This window comes from Oncorhynchus gorbuscha, linkage group LG04, assembly GCF_021184085.1.
Source record: "Oncorhynchus gorbuscha isolate QuinsamMale2020 ecotype Even-year linkage group LG04, OgorEven_v1.0, whole genome shotgun sequence".
NCBI classification, from domain to species: domain Eukaryota; kingdom Metazoa; phylum Chordata; class Actinopteri; order Salmoniformes; family Salmonidae; genus Oncorhynchus; species Oncorhynchus gorbuscha.
The window spans coordinates 40,230,397-40,250,541 of NC_060176.1; the positions used below are offsets into that span (position 1 = coordinate 40,230,397).

General features: G+C 41.3%; 1 protein-coding gene across 1 annotated transcript; it reads right to left on the bottom strand.

Annotated features, from left to right (window-relative positions):
• Positions 1-5,376: 5,376 nt before the first annotated feature.
• Positions 5,377-13,657, bottom strand: LOC124032983. The gene is made up of 6 exons (XM_046344925.1): positions 13,624-13,657; positions 10,612-11,046; positions 10,076-10,252; positions 9,651-9,838; positions 8,255-8,478; positions 5,377-5,998 (listed from the first exon to the last, which is right to left on the bottom strand). Exons 1-6 carry the CDS (start codon positions 13,655-13,657, stop codon positions 5,377-5,379), a joined length of 1,680 nt encoding a protein of 559 aa, XP_046200881.1.
• Positions 13,658-20,145: the final 6,488 nt, after the last annotated feature.

Here is a 20,145-nt window from a genome sequence, read left to right on the forward strand (position 1 = left end):
GCTGGGTTCCATTGTTTTCCCACCACAGAAATGATGATACTTCCTGAATGTGGTTTCATTGTAGGAAGGGGTTGTTTTCTTAAATGGAGAATTACAACAAACTAACAGGGTGGAAAGGTATCAGGGACACACAGAAAACCTGAAATAAAATAAGAGAATTTAACCAGGACTATAAAATAATTAAGATAGAAGTATTTTATTAATTTATTACTTATATTTTCTCATGGAAGTTGATGAATAAAACCCAGGGACATGGCAAAAATGCCTACATCCATTGAAAAAGACGTGTTCATGTCACGCCTTGGTCATTGTGTTTTGTGTTTTTGTTATATGTTTGGGTAGGCCAGGGTGTGACATGGGTTTATATGTTGTTTTCGTATTGGGGTTTGTATTATTTGGGATCGCGGCTGGTTAGGGGTGTGGTATTAGGCTTGGCTGCCTGAGGCGATTCTCAATCAGAGTCAGGTGATCCTCGTTGTCTCTGATTGGGAACCGTATTTAGGCAGCCTGAGTTTCGCTTTGTAGTTCGTGGGTGATTGTTCTTGTCTTTGTGTAGTTTCACCAGATAGGCTGTAATTAGGTTTTCGTTCCGTTTGTTGTTTTCGTCTTTCAGTTATTTCATGTACCGCATTTTCATTCATTAAAGTCATGAGTAACCAACACGCTGCATTTCGGTCAGACATCTCTTCTTTCAACAGACGAACGCTGTTACAGTTCATAATGCATACAATTTCCTTTTGAGATCCATTTTTTGTGTTTCTGAAGTAAAGGTCAACTGATACATTTGACACTAAATAATTAGTGAGATTTCCTGGGGACAGAAAAGGCACTGCAGAGTAGGAATGACCCCTTTGACGAATAAGGTATAAAAAAAGCTCTGCTGGTTAGAGCACAGATGCATTTTAGTAGGCCCTTAAAGTGCCACCATGAAAATGGTTCAGATATAGAACATAACAATCTTTTGACTTTCCTATCAAAGCGATACAATATCCATCCAGGATCTATATACTAGGGTGGTATCAGAAAAAGGCTCTAAAAATAGTTAAGGATTCCATCCACCCATGTCATGAACTGTTCTCTCTGCTACGAAAAGGCAAGTGGTTCCGATGCACCATGTCTGGAACCCACAGGACCCTGAACAGGTTCTACCTCCAAGCCATAAAACTGCTAAATAGTTAGTCAAATAGTTAACCAATAGCTACCCGGAGTATCTGTATTGACCATTTTTGAACTTGTTTGTCTCATCACATGCTGCTGTTACTGTTTGTTATCTATCCTGTTGCCCAGTCACTTTATCCCCACCTATATGTACATATCTAACTCAATTACCGCGTATCCTTGAGCATCGACTCGTAACTGTTACCCTGTGTATATAGCCAAGTAAGTTACTGTTAGCTATTTCTTCCTCGTGTTATTATTTATTTATTTATTTATTGATTTTTCTATCATTTCTCTCTGCATTATTGGAAAGGGCCCGTAAGTAAGCATCGACACATGTTGTTTACGAAGCATGTAATAATTAACATTTGATTTGATTTATGAGGAGTTTCACAGAACTGAAATAACATCCCAGTGAAGATACAACAAACTTTGTACAAAATGTTGTACAAAATGTATATCATGACTGAAAGAGCATGACAAAATCAAGACAATATACACTACCGGTCAAAGGTTTTAGAACACGTAGTCATTGAAGGGTTTTTCTTTCTTTTTTAAAATGATTTTCTACACTGTAGAATAATAGTGAAGACATCAAAACTATGAAATAACAGATACGGAATCATGTAGTAACCAAAAAAAAGTATTTGAGATTTGAGATTCTTCAAATAGCCACCCTTTGCCTTGATGACAGCTTTGCACACTCTTGGCATTCTCTCAAACAGCTTCATGCGGTAGTCACCTGGAATTCATCTCAATTAACAGATGTACCTTCTTAAAAGTTCATTTGTGGAATTTATTTTCTTCTTAAATGCGTTTGAGCCAGTCAGTTGTGTTGTGACAAGGTAGGGGTGGTATACAGAAGATAGCCCTATTTGGTACAAATAAAGAAAAACCCTTGAATGTGTAGATGTTATTAAACATTTGATCAGTAGTGTACATTCCAAAATTATTCCCACACCATCCTGTCAGTGTGAGCTATTGTACAAACATATTTCGCTAACCAATTGAGCTAACTGAAATCCTCAACTAAGCTCTGTAATCTTCAGGTGCACCAGTCAGTCAGTCAGTCAGTCAGTCAGTCAGTCAGTCAGTCAGTCAGTCAGTCTCATCCATCCTTCTGTCAGCCCACATAGAGGCTCATAAAGGATTCTTATCGGGGGCTGCAGAGAGGAAACCAAGCCAGGGGAGGATGACTACAGAGGAAGGATGGAGGGATTGGTTTCAGAAGCATGGAGGAATGGAGGGATAGAGGGATTGGTTTCAACACAGCAACTATTGGCAGCAGCCCTGACCCTGAGCCTGGGGGTAATCACTATGACGACAAGCTTTGATCAGACGAATACAGTCATTCTACAGTTATTCTCAGTATGTCAGTTGGTCCAAAGAACAATACCATGGTCCATACCGGAGCCAAGACTCTCTCTCTCTGATAGCCTACATTTTGTGCTTGTTTTCGTCTGATTCTGAAAGGAAGTATTGTATAACTTATGAAGGACTGAGAACACTGAAATTACAGTAGGCTATACATGACCTGGTTTGGCTTAGTTCTTAGTAAATCCCTTTTTGATTTGTAAAAAGTTTGTTTTCTTAGACCGGAGACAATGATCTATTGACTGACAGCTATTTAAACCCTATATCCCTATTCTCAACCAGTTGGTAGAGCATGTTTTGACAATGTATTTAGAAGTGGATATTATCAATTTTTTTCACTTGAACTTGATTGGTCAACTCCCCGAGCCCTCCTTCACCAAAAAACATAACTTGTATCCTTTTGGGTTGCTGCAGTTCAATGTTGTGGCACTCTAGCGTTGCCCAGGGGGCTGTAAAGAGACTCAACATCAGTCACCAAAGACAGCAGGAATTCAGTTGGTGAGAGATAAATATTGCACCATTCCTGTTAGTAGAGATCTTGGAGAGCAGGAATATGATAATAAATCGTGTAGAATGGTAGAAAGTGTAGAAAGTGTCAAACGCAATACTTTTTGTAAGATATGCTCAACCATGGGGTTCATATGTGAGTAGAAAGTACAGCGGACTAAGAATAGGCTACATTTATTTTTTATATTATTTTTTTTATTTTTGTGAAAAATATGATTTGAATTGTTGACAACACTATATTAGGCAACATAAATAGGTTAAACTACATTTCATGACCCACGGGGTCAATTAATCATTATTCAGACTGAAGGTGGGCTATAAAATAATGGCGATAGAATAGTAATACAAGACTGCACTTTATCTAAAAATGTAGTCTGGATCATTAGAAATTTAAGAAAACCATTTTGAGGGACATTGTACTATACACCACTTGGAAATGCATTAATTTCAATGTAATCTAATATGTTTGGACATACAAAATTGCCCTCAATTATTCAACTTTGACATCAGTCCTTATTTAACAATGCTTACCTCCCTATAAGCCATTGACGCAGACCTAAAGTAATTTTTGTAATATTGTTGAGATTAGTAAAAAGGCTATGCAAATTGACTTTCTATTATGGCATTGCTGGTATGACCCTCTTTTGACTTCTCAACCGTCTCGTAGAGCTCTGTTATTTCCAAAATAAACATCAAGTAGACATTTTTTTTAAATTGGAAGTTCTTATTTGAGTTGTTAGTTACAGGAATTTAAGATGAAATATTTTTCTGAACATGTTTTTCACCGTTCAAATACGGTGTATAGTGTACATTTCAGATTTAGATAGAGAGGATAGAAGATACAGTTTTACAAAATTCTACCACACTGTAAACAGTAAACAGTTAGTGCCTTGCAAAAACAGTTTTGCAAGTCTTTATTTACCTAATGTCCATTAAGCTCAAATATCACTTAAAAGTAGTTATTTGGTAATTATTGAGTAATTACCATTTTAAAGTGTAATTTCGAGGTAAATACCATGTAAATAGCACCCTATAATGTAAAGCATATCCAAATGCTCTACTTAACATTTCTAAATGTGTGCCCCTCTGAACACTCCCACATGTATGTGACTTTTTCCCCTCAAATCTTGATCCTCATATAATAAAAGCATTGTGTCTTTTTTTTAGGAAAGAAAAAGGTATATTTGAACCAGCAGCTTATTTTGGGCAAAAATTTTGTATTACAGGGTCTTCATGTTCCCACTATCCACCATCTCATTTCACTCGAAGAGACAAGTGACTTTGTGTGTTTCTTATGACTCCACCTTCAGTCCACCTAAGGCTGCTCTGTCAAGTGCATTTCCTACTGAAACCAAACATCCTGCATCTTGGAAGAACTCCCTGCCCTCTCCCGTCTTTCCCTCTCTTTCTCCCTCCCTCTCTTCCTCCCTCTCTCTCTTTCCCCCTCTCTCTTCCTCTCGCTCTCCATTGACACACACAAACACACGCAAAACACGTTTGGTCATTATGTCAACACAATTATGGATATATTATGTGATGGATATATTTATTTTTTTATTCGATTTTCTTCTTTCCTGCCTTTAAAAAAAATACAGTAGATACTGTATAAATACATGTTTACATTAGTATCTAATAGGAAGTACTGTTTAATTGTGCCACTTCATGTTTGCATCACCATGGTTACGAGATATGGATATTTCTCCAAATTTTCCAGGGGAATACTAAACTTTAGGGAATAACAAGCGTCAACAAGGAGGGGAGTGTGGTCCTGAGGGCAGCATTTGTGAATAAATCAGGGTGGGAAGAAAATAGCACAAGGTAAACATCCTGGCCTGGCCTCACCACAGGTTCTGGGAAGAAAGACTTACTTTACAGGGCTTTTCTCTGACGTCTCATCCATACCACAGAGCAGCCTAGCTAAATCCCAACACACTCCTACCTGCTGAGCTGATGGCCATGTCTGTGAGCTTTACAAAGATATTTAAATCAGGGCCACCAGGAGCAGAGGGAAAGGCCCTCCATGTGAGTTGGCAAAGAGAGTCAAATGTTTTTCCAGTTTTATTCCACTGACCTGCAATTTACACTGACTGAGCTCCAATTGAGATGATTCAACATAGATGTGAGAAGTAATTTATTAACAGTGAGGAATAGTCTAGTCCCGTGTACAGTAGCTAAATGCTGATCTTGTGTAGAAATAGTCAGACAATCCATATTATTTAGTCTTTTCCGCAACATCTATTTTGACTGTTCCTCTTTTATGCTATGCGCTGTGCCCTACCTTGTTCATCATTTTGGATAAATTCCAGTTCAGTAATATGTAAAAAAAACATCTTTCTGTCAGTTAAATCTCACTTCCTGTTGAATTCTACCCATTAGTCCGGTGCTGATACCATTCCCCTCCAGACTCAGGTGTCTCAGCGGAAACTGTGTCCTACAAAGCAGCGCCTCTATGATTTCACTTCCTCCCACCTCACCAATCCCATTACTGTCCAGATCCACCTGCCTCAGGCTCTGATTGGCTCTCAGCGTGTCAGCGAATAGCCTGGCTCCCTGGTCTCCTAGGTTACTCTCATCCAGGATAATATGGCTGAGGGTCACGTTTCCCTTCAGAGAGTCAAACAGCTCCCGCCATGCCTCTAGGTCCGCACCAGTGGTCCGGGCCAGCCCCAGGTACTGCAGTCTTGAGTGGAGTCTCATGTAGGATGTCAACATCCTCAGGCCATTGCTGCTCAGCCCGTTTCCTCCTATGTCCAGCTCCAACAGTGAAAAGGGGTAGAGAGTGCCCCTTGTGGTTGGAGGGAGGGGGACAACTGAGTGTGTTAACGGGTTCTGGCCCTGGACCTGGGGATCTTCAATCCATGGTAGTGATGTTGGGTGTCTCGTTGTTATCTCCTGGAGTTGAGCCAGTCCACTAAGTAGTGTCAGAACTCCAGGGTCTCCCAGTTGGTTTCCAAACAAGCTGTAGAGAAGAAGAAGAATCAGCCGTCAATCACAACTTCCAACAAACATTTTCATTTTTCTTTGAAGTGGCTCACCTAACATGCGCTGAATACAACATTTCACCTTACCGTGAAATGTTTACTTACAGGCCCTTAACCAACAATGCAGTTCAAGAAATAGAGTTTCCGGGATGATGGTGTTGATGTGTTAGTCATTTAGGCAGGTTACCTTCACTTTCTTGGGCACAGGAACTATGGTGGTCTGCTTGAAAGATGTAGGTACTACAGACTCGGTCAGGGAGAGGTTGAAAATGTCAGTGAAGACACTTGTCAGTTGGCCCGCTCATGCTCGTAGTACACGTACTAGTAATCCATCTGGCCCTGCGGCCTTGTGAATGTTGACCTGTTTAAACGTCTTGCTCACATCTTCTACGGAGAGCGTGATTACACAGTCGTCCGGAACAGCTGGTGCTTTCATGCATGCTTCAGTGTTGCCTCGAAGCAAGCATAAAAGGTATTTAACACGTCTGGTAGGCTCGCACCACTGGGCAACTCACAGTTGGGTTTACCTTTGTGGTCCGTAATAGTTTGCAAGCCCCGCCACATCCAATGAGCGTCATAGCCGGTTTTGCCTGTTTGTTCATCTGAGGGCATAGCAGGATTTATTATATGCATCTGGATTACTGTCCCGGTCCTTGAAAGTGGCAGCCTTGAAAGTGGCAGCAGTCTAGCCTTTAGCACGGTGTGGGTGTTGCCCGTAATTCATGGCTTCTGATTGTGATATGTAAGTACGGTCATGTAGCATTCGTGTCATCTGACCACTTCCGTATTGAACGAGTCACTGGTACTTAATGCTTTAGTTTTCGCTTGTAAGCAGGAATCAGAAGGATGGAATTTCCAAATGGAAGGCGAGGAAGAGGTTGAGCATTTTCTTGTTTGCTTAAGGCCTTATACAGCTCGTTGAGTGCGGGCTTCGTGCCAGCATCAGTTTGTAGTGGTAAAATGAGACCTATGAAAAATATAGATGAAAACTCTCTTGGTAGATAGTGTGGTCTAGAGCTTATCATGAGGTACTCTACCTCAGGCGAGCAATACCTTGAGACTTCCTTAATATTAGACATTGTGCAACAGTTGTTATTGACAAATAGATACATACCACCACCCCTCGTCTTACCGGATTTAGTAGTTCTGTCCTGTCGATGAACAGAAAACCCAGCCAACTGTAAATTATCCGTATCGTAGTTCAGCCACGACTAAGTGAAATATAAGATATTACATACAGTTTTTAATGTTCCGTTGGTAGCATAGTCTCGAACAGAGCTCATCCAGTTTATTCTCCAGTGATTGCACGTTGGCCAATAAAACGGATGGTAGGGGCTGGTTACCCACCCGCCAATTCAATTTTCACAAGGCACTTCGATCTCCGCCCTCTGTACCTCCGTATTTTCTTCACATGAATGACAGGGATTTGGGCCTGGTCTCGGGGAAACAATCTATCCTTCACGTCGGAATCATTAAAGAAAAAATCTTCTCCAGTGTGAGGTGAGTAATCGCTGTTCTGATATCCAGAAGCTCTTTTCAGTCATCAGAGATGGTAGCAGCAACATTATGTACAACATAAGTTACAAACAATGCGAAAACACACACAAAACAGCACAGTTAGTTAGGAACCCATGAAATGGCAACGATCCCCTCCGCCGCCGTTATCCACCTGTCGTTACTAGGTTTTCCCATTGCGGTTAAAACATCTATATTTCAAGGGAGCGCTGAGGGCATTCTCACCTGACATATCTTCTTGAGAGATATAACGTGTATGCTTGTGCGTCCATGGGTCAAGCAATAGTTGCTAAAGGTATGACATATTAGCTGGAACTAAACATCAAAGGTTTTGTGACAGTCAGAGCAGCCCTCTGACCTAGGGTTTGGCTCACAGCAGGGTCTTCTTGGGAGATATGGAGCCTACACTTGTCCTGATCACTTGTGTGTAAATGGGTTTACAGTATGACATTGGCATCCTGGAAAAACCTTGTATCTTCAAAAAGTCAACTTCATTCACAATGTCCTAGGCTCATGAAACTTTCACAGAACAATTTATGTAAAAAAACGATTTATGAATATGACATACAAGCTGGAGCTAAACAAAGAATTTGAATGTCACCTACAGCAGTCCTTTGACCTGGGGCTAGACACTCACTCACTCACTCACTCACTCACTCACTCACTCACTCACTCACTCACTCACTCACTCACTCACTCACTCACACACAGTGACTCACAGCAGTCCTTTGACCTGGGGCTTGGCCCCCAGTAGGTCCAGGAGGATGTGGGCCCCTTGGGGTCCGAGGTGGTTGAGGTTGAGATTGAGGAATGTGACCTCGGAGGCGCTCCTCTTCAGGGCTGCGGCCAGGCTCAGTAGGTGTGCGTCTGTCAAGCCAGTGTTCCTCAGCACCAGCTGCTCCACCTCGTCAGACGTGTTCAACACCTGCATCATCACATCCAGCTAGAGACAGAGATAAAGACAGTGAAAAGTATTGTGAGATAAAAACAGAGAGACAGATGTCAATGAAAGCAGAGAAGAAAAAAATGTATTCTATTGAATTAAAAAGTAGCCCCCTCATGATGAGTCCAGCTAGGGAGATGACAAGGAGAATTGGCAGTGATAACTCTTCTATTTAGATTTGTCATTAGATCTGTCAGAGGTTGTTTGTGTTATATGATTTAGAGAATAAGCAGAACTCATCATCAACTTATGACATGCAGCTATGTGTTTTGGAAGGTTCTACAGTGCGCACATTCTGAAATACATCTGTCACATCCTATTGAGGAATTACAATCCATATCTACTGGCTAAAATGATGTAATACTGAGACTTTTCCAAATTCAGACAGGAATCCCTCATATTGGCACAGAGTTCAATAAATCCAGCGATTCCTGTCGGCACCCCAGTCACATTTGATCGATATTAAACAGATTTTGGACCCTTAATCTGTGAGCAGAGGATCGAGACATTTTCTGTTTGTCTGTGAGGATAACTGAGGAATGTCGTAGACAGGTATCTGACTGGGAATGTGGTGGTAAGGACCAAGGTGGTATGTAGGTATGGAGTGAGCAGACCTGTGTTCAAATACTATTTGAAATGTATTTAAAATACTTACTCAAACTGTGCTTGATTAAGATCTGCCTGTTGCAATGGAACCAATAGAAAAGTCCCAAAAGTGCAAACCCTGCCGATCTGGCACTCCAGACAGGGGGGAGACACTACCTAACTTGAGAAACTAACGTTATGGTCTGGCAGCGGCCTAGACTGTGTGGAATGTTTCAGCATGCTATATCAGGTGATCATATGATGGATGCGATTGAACTGAACGCTCCTTCATCATCTGAGGGTGATGATGAGGCCAGCGCCTGTTGACCCCACATTAACAAACACAGACAGATGCCCTACGACAAACTGCACTGTGTAAATGTACTTTATTTAGCTTCATGTCATTATGAGGTGTATTTTGGAGTACCTTCCAAAGGGCAGCTTCTAATGGTTTTTCTACACCTGTTCTCAACAAATTAGCACCATTTCTATTTCTGGTGCTTGTTTCTGTTGATTTTCACTTCCTAGAAGTATGTGTACAGAGTTACTATAATCACAGCATGTTTATTTCACATCATGTAGCCTACCTGGGCCTGTAGATCTTGTTCTATCGTTGAGATGTGTGTTTGACTCGAGTTGAGTACAGCTCGGTCCTGGTCCCCTGACTGCCTGTCAGGGTGCAGAGCACTGTCACTCTCCTCACTTAGCTCCACATCTGAGCCCGAGGGGTTGGGACAAGATGACAACTTCTTCTCCAGACGCCGCCTTTCCAGTACTGGACACACAGACATGGAAAACAAATAATGCACCACCTGTTCACTGATTGGATGAAATGGAAAAGTGGTGGATGTAAGCATGAAACACTTCATCATTCTCAATTCAGAAAACCATGGATATTAGGTTTATATTCTAGATAACGCATTGATATGTGTATTGCAGTGTATATACATCAGTTACAGTAAGTACTCTGAGGGTATACCAGCCCGTATTGAGCCGGGGTTTATTTACTCACTGTTTGCCTTGAACCAGTGCTGTTTGTTTGGGCTCAGGTCCAGCCCAGTGCTCATTTCCATACATTCTTCATAGAAGTCCTTCAGTCTTTCCCCATTTCTGCTTTTCCCATTTGATCCCAAATCCTTATTTTTCTTCCCGTTCTGCTTACTCAGAGCTTCCTCATCCTGCAATGAATCTTTAAAAAGCAACACTCTGATTCGTTCCAATTTCATTCCAACTCACAAAGTACATAAATGGAAATACCTTCATGAAGATTAATGGCGGGTCATCTGTATCTTAACTTCAAAGTACGGTAGCATGATGCCAGACTCTTCTGCCATTAACCATTCACTCATCTCCAGGAATGACACACACACACACACACACACACACACACACACACACACACACACACACACACACACACACACACACACACACACACACACACACACACACACACACACACACACACACACACACACACACACACACACACACACACACACACACACACACACACAGAGGAGGTGAAAAGAGTAAAATAATACTCACCAGGGATGTTGACTCTGTTATTGGACTCTTTTTGTGGGGTCTTGGCATTGTCTTTGTCTTTCTCTGGGGTCTTCTTAACTTGTCTGGTCTTTTTCTGGTGTGTTCTGGTCTCTGGGCCAGACAGAGATAGGTCCTCGCACTCACCTGTGAACCCTGACCCCTTGCTGTCTTCTCTCTCATTAACCAGGGCCATGCTGTCATCTCTGTGATTTGCTGGAGCCTTGCTGTCCTCTCTCTCATTGGCAGTGTCCTTGATGTCTTTTGTCTGATGGGATTGGCTCTTGCGTCTTTTGGGCTTCCTTGCCTTCACGTTCTTCTTCACGTTGGTACAAGCAGGATCTTCAGTGTCTGTAGACCAGCTGCCAGTGCTCCCGTCATTCAGGTTCTTCCCAGTTCTCCTCCTCACAGCCTTCTTTGGCTTGGTTTCTGGTTCGGCTGGGAGAAACATAGGAGACGAGGGACAAGATTCAACTACTGTGCCTGTACAGAAGACATATTATTATGGTACAGTTATCATCACTTTGGTGCAAAGTACAGTATATGGTACATTTTCACAACTCTTAGTACAAAACTCAAAACAGATCATCAAAGAGGCAGTTGCTTCAAACACAACCCAAAATCATACAGTCACTTTTCACCCAAATAAATCAGTGTTTCATCAAGAAATACATAAAGATTTTTTAAATAAAGTAATTGCCTTTCACAGTACAATTATCACAACATTTTTTATATGATTGTCTTGTCTTTTTGCTGAAAGACATTTTACTCAAACTTAATAACCTGACTGCTCTTAATTGATGATCACGTAAACATTTGGTAAACCTATAGATTTTCCATCTGGTTTGTCTACTACAAATTTTGAGAACAATATACAGTTGAAGTCGGAAGTTTACATACACTTAGGTTGGAGTCATTAAAACTAGTTTTTCAACCACTCAGAACATTTCTTGTTAACAAACTATAGTTTCGGGCAAGTCGGTAAGGAAATCTACTTTGTGCATGACACAAGTCATTTTTCCAACACTTTCTTACAGACATTATTTCACGTATAACTCAATGTATCATAATTCCAGTGGGTCAGAAGTTTACATACACTAAGTTGACTGTGCCTTTAAAAAGCTTGAAAAATTCCAGAAAGGTATGTCATGTCAGGGACAGGGACTTTATATTAGGATTAAATGTCAGGAATTGCGAAAAAATGTGTTTAAATGTATTTGGCTAAAGCGTATGTAAACTTCCGACTTCAACTGAAATGAAAATGTATGTCTGTAAAGTAGAAACATAAAAAGTATGATAAATGCTTGAATATACTACTATGATGATGACTATTATAATTTTACTTCAAAGTAAGTTAAACCATATATCTAAAGTGCATTTGTAAAATATTCAGACCCCTTGACTTTTTCAACATTTTATTACGTTACAGCCTTATTCTAGAATGGATGAAAAATGATTTTTTCCTCATCAATCTACACACAAAACCCTATAATCACAATGTGAAAACAGGTTTATCAACATTTTTGCAAATGTATTAAAAATAAAAACCATAAATACCTTATTTACATAAGTATTCAGACCCTTTAAGAAGAGACTCGAAATTAAGTTCAGGTGCATCCTGTTTCCATTGATACTCCTTGAGATGTTTCTACAACTTGATTGATTTACCTGTGGTAAATTCAATTGGTTGGACATAATTTGGAAAGGCACACACCTGTCTATATAAGATCCCACAGTTGACAGTGAATATCAGAGCAAAACCAAACCCGATGGTCACTTTGACAGAGCTCCAGAGTTCCCCTGTGGATATGGGAGAACCTTCCAGAAGGACAACCTTCTCTGCAGCACTCCACAAATTAGGCCTTTATGGTAGAGTGGCAAGACGGAAGCCACTCCTCACTAAAAAGCAAATGACAGCCCGCTTGGAGTTTGCCAAAAGACACCTAAAGGACTCTTAGACCATGAGAAACAAGATTATGTGGTCTGATGAAACCAAGATTGAACTCTTTGGCCTGATTGCTAAAAGTCATGTCTGGAGGAAACCTGGCACCATCCCTACGGTGAAGCATGGTGGTGGCAGCATCATGCTGTGGGTATGTTTTTAAGCGGCAGGGACAGAGAATCTAGTCAGGATCGAGGCAAAGATGAGGGAGCAAAGTACATCTCTGGAGAAACCTGAAAATAGCTGTGCAGTGACACTCCCCATCCAACTTGACAGAACTTGAGAGGATCTGCAGAGAAGAATGGAAGAAACTCCCCATATACAGGTGTGCCAAGCTTGTAGCGTCATACCCAAGAAGACACGAGACTGTAATCTCTGCCAAAGGCACTTCAACAAAGTACTGAGTAAACGGTCTGAATACTTATGTAAATGTGATATAGTTCAGTGAATTTTTTGGGGGGGGGGCAAAATTTAAAAAAAAACTGTTTTTGCATCGTCATTATGGGGTGTTGTGTGTAGATTGGTGAGGAAAGAAAATTATTTCATCAATTTTAGAATAAGGCTGTAACGTAACAAAATGTGGAACCAGTCAAGGGGTCTGAATACTTTTGAATGCACTGTATGTACAAGATCAGAGATCAAATCAAATAAAATTGTATTAGTCACGTGCGGCGCAAATACAACAGGTGTTGACCTTCCAGTGAAATGCTTACTTACAAGCCCCTAACCAACAACGCAGTTTAAAAAATATGAATAAGAATTAGAAATAAAATTAATAAGTCATTAAAAGAGCAGCAGTAAAGTAACAATAGCGAGACAATATACAGGGGGGTACTGGTACAGAGTCAATGTGCGGGGCACCGGTTAGTTAAGGTATTTGAGGTAATATGTACATGTAGATAGTGTTATTAGTGACTATGCATAGATAATAACAGAGAGTAGGAGTGGCGTAAAATAGGTGGTGGGGGGGGGGGGGGGTGGGCAATGCAAATATTTGATTAGATGTTCAGGAGTCTTATGGCTTGGGGATAGAAGCGGTTTAGAATCCTACAGTCGACCTGGCGCTCCGGTACCGCTTGCCGTGTGGGAGCACAGAGAATAGTCCATAGTGGCTGGAGTCTTAGACTATTTTTAGGGCCTTCCACTGACGCCGCCTGATATAGAGGTCCTGGATGGCAAAGAAGGTTGGCCTCAGTGATGTACTGGGCCATACGCACTACCCTCTGTAGTGCCTTGCGGTCGGAGGCCGAGCAGTTTCCATACCAGTCAGGGTGCTCTCGATGGTGCAGCTGTAGAACCTTTTGAGGAACTGAGGACGCAGTTGCAGAGGGAGGTGTTTAGTCAAAGGGTCCTTAGCTTATTGACGAGCTTTGAGGGCACTATGGTGTTGAATGCTGAGTTGTAGTCAATGAATAGCATTCTCACATAGGCGTTCCTTTCTGGGATAATGGTGTTGATGTGAGCCATGACCAGCCTTTCAAAGCACTTCATGGCTACAGACGTGAGTGCTAAGGGTCAGTAGTCATTTAGGCAGGTTGCCTTAGTGTTCTTGGGTACAGGGTCTATGTGGGTCTGCTTAAAACATGTTGATATTACAGACTCAGACAGGGAGAGGTTGAAAATGTCAGTGAAGACACTTGCCAGTTGGTCAGCGCATGCTTACAGTACACGTCCTGGTAATCCATCTGACCCTGCAACCTTGTGAATGTTGACCTGTTTAAAGGTCTTGCTCACATCGGCTGCGGACAGAGTGATCACACAGTTGTCCGGAACAGCTGGTGCTCTCATGCTTCATGAGATGTTTCAATGATATTTGCCTTGAAGCGAGCATATATGCAGTTTAGCTCGTCTGATAGGCTCGTGTCACTGGGTAGCTCTCGGCTGTGCATCCCTTTGTAGTCTGTAAAGGTTTGAAAGCCCTGGCCACATCCAACGAGTGTCAGAGCAGATGTAGTACGATTTGATCTTAGTCCTGTATTGACGCTTTGCCTGTTTTATGGTTCGTCAGAGGGCAGAGCGGGATTTCTTCTAAGCTTCCGGGTTAGAGTCCCACTCCTTGAAAGCAGCAGCTCTACCCTTTGCGGATGTTGCCTGTAATCCATGGCTTCTGGTTGGGGTATGTACGTACAATCACTGTGTGGACGATGTGGTGTACTCCTCAATGCCATCGGAATAATATATATATTTTTTTTATTGATTTGACCTTTATTTAACTAGGCAAGTCAGTTAAGAACTCATTCTAATTTTCAATGACGGCCCAGGAACAGTGGGTTAAGTGCCTTGAATCCCGGAACATATTCCAGTCTGTGCTAGCAAAACAGTCCTTTAGCTTAGCATCTCCTTCATCTGACCACTTTTTTATTGACCGAGTCACTGGTGCTTCAAGCTTTAATTGTCCCTTGTAAGCAGGAATCAGGAGGATAGAATTATGGTTAGATTTGCCAAATGGAAGGTGAGGGAGAGCTTTGTACTCATCTGGAGTAAAGGTGGTCTAGAGTTTTTTCCCTCTGGTTGCACATTTAACATGCTGATAGAAATTTGGTAAAACGGATTTAAGTTTCCCTGCATTAAAGTCCCCGGCCTCTAGAAGTGCCGCCTCTGGGTGAGCGTTTTCCTGTTTGCTTATGGTGGAATACAGCTCACTGAGTGTGGTCTTTGTGGCAGCATCGGTCTGTGGTGGTATGTAGACAGCTACGAAAAATACAGATTAATATTCTCTAGGTAGATAGTGTGGTCTTCAGCTTTTAATGAGATACCACAACTTTGGCTAGCAAAACCTCAAGACTTCCTTAGATATTGTGTACCAGCTGTTGTTTACAAATATACATAGTCCGCCACTCCTTGTCTTACCAGACACCGCTGTTCTATCCTGCCAATACAACGCATAAAGGGCTAGCTGTATGTTGATAATGTCATTGTTCAGCCACGACTCCGTGAACCATAAGATATTACAGTTTTTTATGTAGTTAAATTTTCCTCGTAGGTTGTAGATTTTATTTTCCAATGATTGCATGTTAGCTAGTAGAACGGAAGGAAGTGGGCGTTTATTTGATCGCCTAAGAATTCTCAGAAGGCAGCCCGACCTCAGTCCTCTTTTTTCCTTCTTCTCTTCATGCAAATGACAGGGATTTGAGCCTGTTCCCAGGAAAGCAGTATGTCCTTCACTTCGGGCTCGTCGGACTCATTTAATGGGGAAAAAAAGCTTCTGCCAGTCCGTGGTGAGTATTCGCTGTTATGATGTCCAGAAGTTATTTTCGGTCATAAGAGATGGTAGCAGCAACATTATGTACAGAATAAGTAAAAAAATAAGTTACAAACAATGAAAAAAATGAACAAAAAACAAATTCGGTTAGGAGCATGTAAAACGTCAGCCATCTTCTCCGGCGCCATCATACAATGTACTGTACTGGAAATGTAAACATACCGTATGTAACAAATACAGTTTTCTTTTATCGCTTTGGTACTATTTTCACAAGTACAATACACAATTGCAATAGAGGTGGAAGATGCATGATTGCTCTCATGAGCGTACCACCCTCCTTCAGGCCATGGATGGAGGCATGCAATGATTTCAATCCAGACCTACTGTATGTCAGGCTTGGATTCGCCATGCCAAAATGTTTTCCCCAAGTGCATGATGAGAACCTGTGGCCAAATGATCAAGACAAGCATTATGCCAACTCGTGCCTGCTAAACATTGTTTCTTTAGTTTTTTTTCTCATTGGATTACATTCAATGATCTAACCTTCGATCACACATGGAACAGTGATGTTCAGTCAATTGTAATGGGTAGTGCAAGTGTATTTCCTAATGTAAAAATAGTGTAATGTACTGTAATTTACAGTACTGTAGCATACGACATTCAAAGGGCAATTTTGAAACATGTACAGTATCTTACATTTTGTGCTATTGCATTAACTTGTTGTTAAAAAATAACTCAATTGCGAAGATATCATTATGCTGTGTTTTGGTGAATAGTTTAATGTTCTTGTTATATTTCACAGTGAAATTGTGTTTTGGATAAATGGCTGTGTGGTGAAAGATATCTACAAACAAAATGAATACACAATGAAAGGTTTTGGATCTAAGACTACAGTGTTACCAGTTTGGAGTTTTGTACGAGTTTTCAAGATTCAGCACGTTCCTTTGAAGTAGTATCAAAGCAGATTAAAAGAAATCTAACTTAGTGGGGGACTAGATATCTAATCCATTCATACACATAGCATGCCATTAGAACAATTTATTGAATAAATAACTTTCAAAATGTTTGCTGTGCTTTGCTTCTTAAATAGCCGACAGCATGCTCAAACAGAGACTTCTGAGAGGCAGCGGGTTTGTTTCTGAAATGAGGACCACGCAGAACATTAAAAACAGGAATTGTTGATGAATGAGTAGGAAAGTTGATGACTTTGAGACAGCCCTTCATTTCTGTGCTTTATACCATTGCCAGGATTTTGGTCTGGAGGCAGACTGAGGTTCTCTTGTGTGCCATTGTTCAGCTGCTGGTAGGAGCTGTATTTGTTTCGGAAACTTGTACATCTGAAAATAATGAAAAATACATTTTGAACGTGACTTGTAACATTCCTGTTGTAGGCCGGTCAATAGGAACACAGTGGGTAAAAGTCATTGCTCACTGCCATAAGACATGGGCAGGGATCTTCTCACTTTCTGTCAGTCTGTGTTCAGGTTTTTATAGTAAACATCAAACGTTGTTATATAGCCAGGGCTTTGGTTAACGGTGACATTGATGTGAAGGCTAGAGGATAAAGGGATACTTCGGGATTTTGGCAATGAGGCCCTTTATCTACTTCCCCAGAGTCAGATGAACTAGTGGATACCATTTTTATGTCTCTGTATGAAGGAAGTTAGGGGTAGGTTTGCGAGCCAATGCTAAATAGTGTTAGCGCAATGACTGTAAGTATGGGTATCTGTTAGCATGGCAAAATCCCGAAGTATCCCTTTAAGCAGAAATAGCTCATCATATATAAGCAATTTCTACTGACTATTTATTGCTTGTTTGGCTTTGTGTGTGTTTATTGTTTGAGAAATCGAACAGAAAAATCCAACAAATGGCTATAAATAAGCTTAAACTAGGTTGCATGCTTACCTAAACTGACAATAATTTGTAAGCGAAGAAGTTGAGCTGACATGATATTAATTTTTAGTCTTACTCCATCATCTGAGAGAGGTTGAATCATATATAAAATATCAATATATTGTCTATCTATGGGTTGAATGCTCACCTATAGCAGGGCATCCCTCCAGCCAGCCAGGTGAGTCTGAAGCAGCTCTTCTTGCCCTGCTGGAAGCCCAGGGCATAGCGGTACTCACAGCAGGAGCTGATCCTAGCAGCGATGAGGCTGTTCACATACATGGTGCCGCTAAAGGGGTAACCCCGGTGCCTCTGGGAGACCCACTGGAACTGCTCTGCAGGAGGGGACACGGGAGACAGAACAGGAGAGTTAGAGGTGAGGATATAAAGGGATATAAGAGGATCAGTTCAACAAAGTCTACATGCTACAAAACTTAACCTTGGTTCACCCGTAAGACATTGTTCTCTCCCCTCACACCCTTTATTCCCACTTCCCTGAGACACACACATAAAAACCAAGGTGCACCTCGATTTAGGATGAAGGGCTGTGTCATCTACAGGATGCACTTTTTGCAGCGCTATAGGGAGAACTCCACATACAGAGAAGTGGTGTGTAAAATTCAGTTTTTTGTTTTGTTGTTGAAACTAAGTTGAATAGCCCAAAAATAAAGTCAGCACCATTTTGGTTGCATATGCTCCTAACTATTCTTGCTGTGATTAGAAATGTTGATTAGAAATGTTGATTTGGTAGTGGTGTAGAATACTACTGGCCACCCTTCAGAGCCTGGTTCCCCTCTAGGTTTCCTCCAAGGTTCATCCCTTTCTAGGTAGTTTTTCCGTGCTTCTACATCGACATTGCTTGCTGTTTGGGGCTTTAGGCTGGGTTTCTGTAAAGGCACTCTGCTGATGTAAAAAGGGCTTCATAAATACATTTGATTGATTTGGTAGCACTGTGCGCCTAACAAAATTCTACGTATTCTAAGATTTGTTACATTTGTATAATTTGAGCAGTGCACATTGAAGCCGCCATCATCAACTCAAGGTGTTACAGACCAAGAACTGAAGGAGGGTTTATGTATTTCAAACTGGCCTAGATTCAGGGACCAATCACAATGGGAATAGAAAACAAAACATGATGTGAATGGTAAACGGAAAAAAATCGGACCAACAGGATGCCATTTTGAAGTATATAAAAGCCTCCACTTTCCGAACTGCAACACCGTTCTTTGGGGTGATAGGTGGCACGGGGAGATGGCGGAAGCAGAAGTGTCTTTTTTAGCTGAAAGCAAGTCGAGTACAGTTAGCCAGAAAAAGTAGTGGACAACAGTGAAGTCCAAGAATGGAACAAAAAGATCTCAAATCATGTGTATATATAGAGCAAAAGGAGAGGGAGTCATCCAACAGACCCCCATCCAGAGCGACACACAGAAGCAACCAGGGCCAACGCCCCGCTCAAGGGCACGTCGACAGATCCTCCACAAGGTCAAAAGCGGGGACCCGAACCAGTGATCCATCAGCCACTGGCCCAGACTCCCCCCCCCCCCAACACACACACACACAGTTCCCCAAGAGCTGCCCCTCAACCATCCGAGACGCCTCCCACAGTCCCCCCCACCCCCTGAGAAAGTAAGATAAAAAATACATATAAATACATTCCTCACCCCCAAGACCCTCCCCAATAGCCAATAAAATGAACAAAAGAGAAAAGAGAGAAAGACAAAGCAAAAAAGAAAACAACAATGCAAAAAAACTAAATACGTCAAGGACAACAAGAATCATAAGAGCAAGGACAACAAGAATCATAACAGCAAGGACAACAAGAATCATAACAGCAAGGACAACAAGAATCATAACAGCAAGGACAACAAGAATCATAACAGCAAGGACAACAAGAATCATAAGAGCAAGGACAACAAGAATCATAACAGCAAGGACAACAAAAATCATAACAGCAAGGACAACAAGAATCATAACAGCAAGGACAACAAGAATCATAACAGCAAGGACAACAAGAATCATAACAGCAAGGACAACAAGAATCATAACAGCAAGGACAACAAGAATCATAACAGCAAGGACAACAAGAATCATAACAGCAAGGACAACAAGAATCATAACAGCAAGGACAACAAGAATCATAAGAGCAAGGACAACAAGAATCATAACAGCAAGGACAACAAGAATCATAACAGCAAGGACAACAAGAATCATAACAGCAAGGACAACAAAAATCATAACAGCAAGGACAACAAGAATCATAACAGCAAGGACAACAAGAATCATAACAGCAAGGACAACAAGAATCATAACAGTAAGGACAACAAGAATCATAACAGCAAGGACAACAAGAATCATAACAGCAAGGACAACAAGAATCATAACAGCAAGGACAACTGAATATGTTTGAGTGCATGTATGGCACTATTTACATGTGTGTGTGTCCGTGTAAGTGCACATTTGTGCATTTGAATGAGTGTGTGTATATGCATGAGTACAAACACCT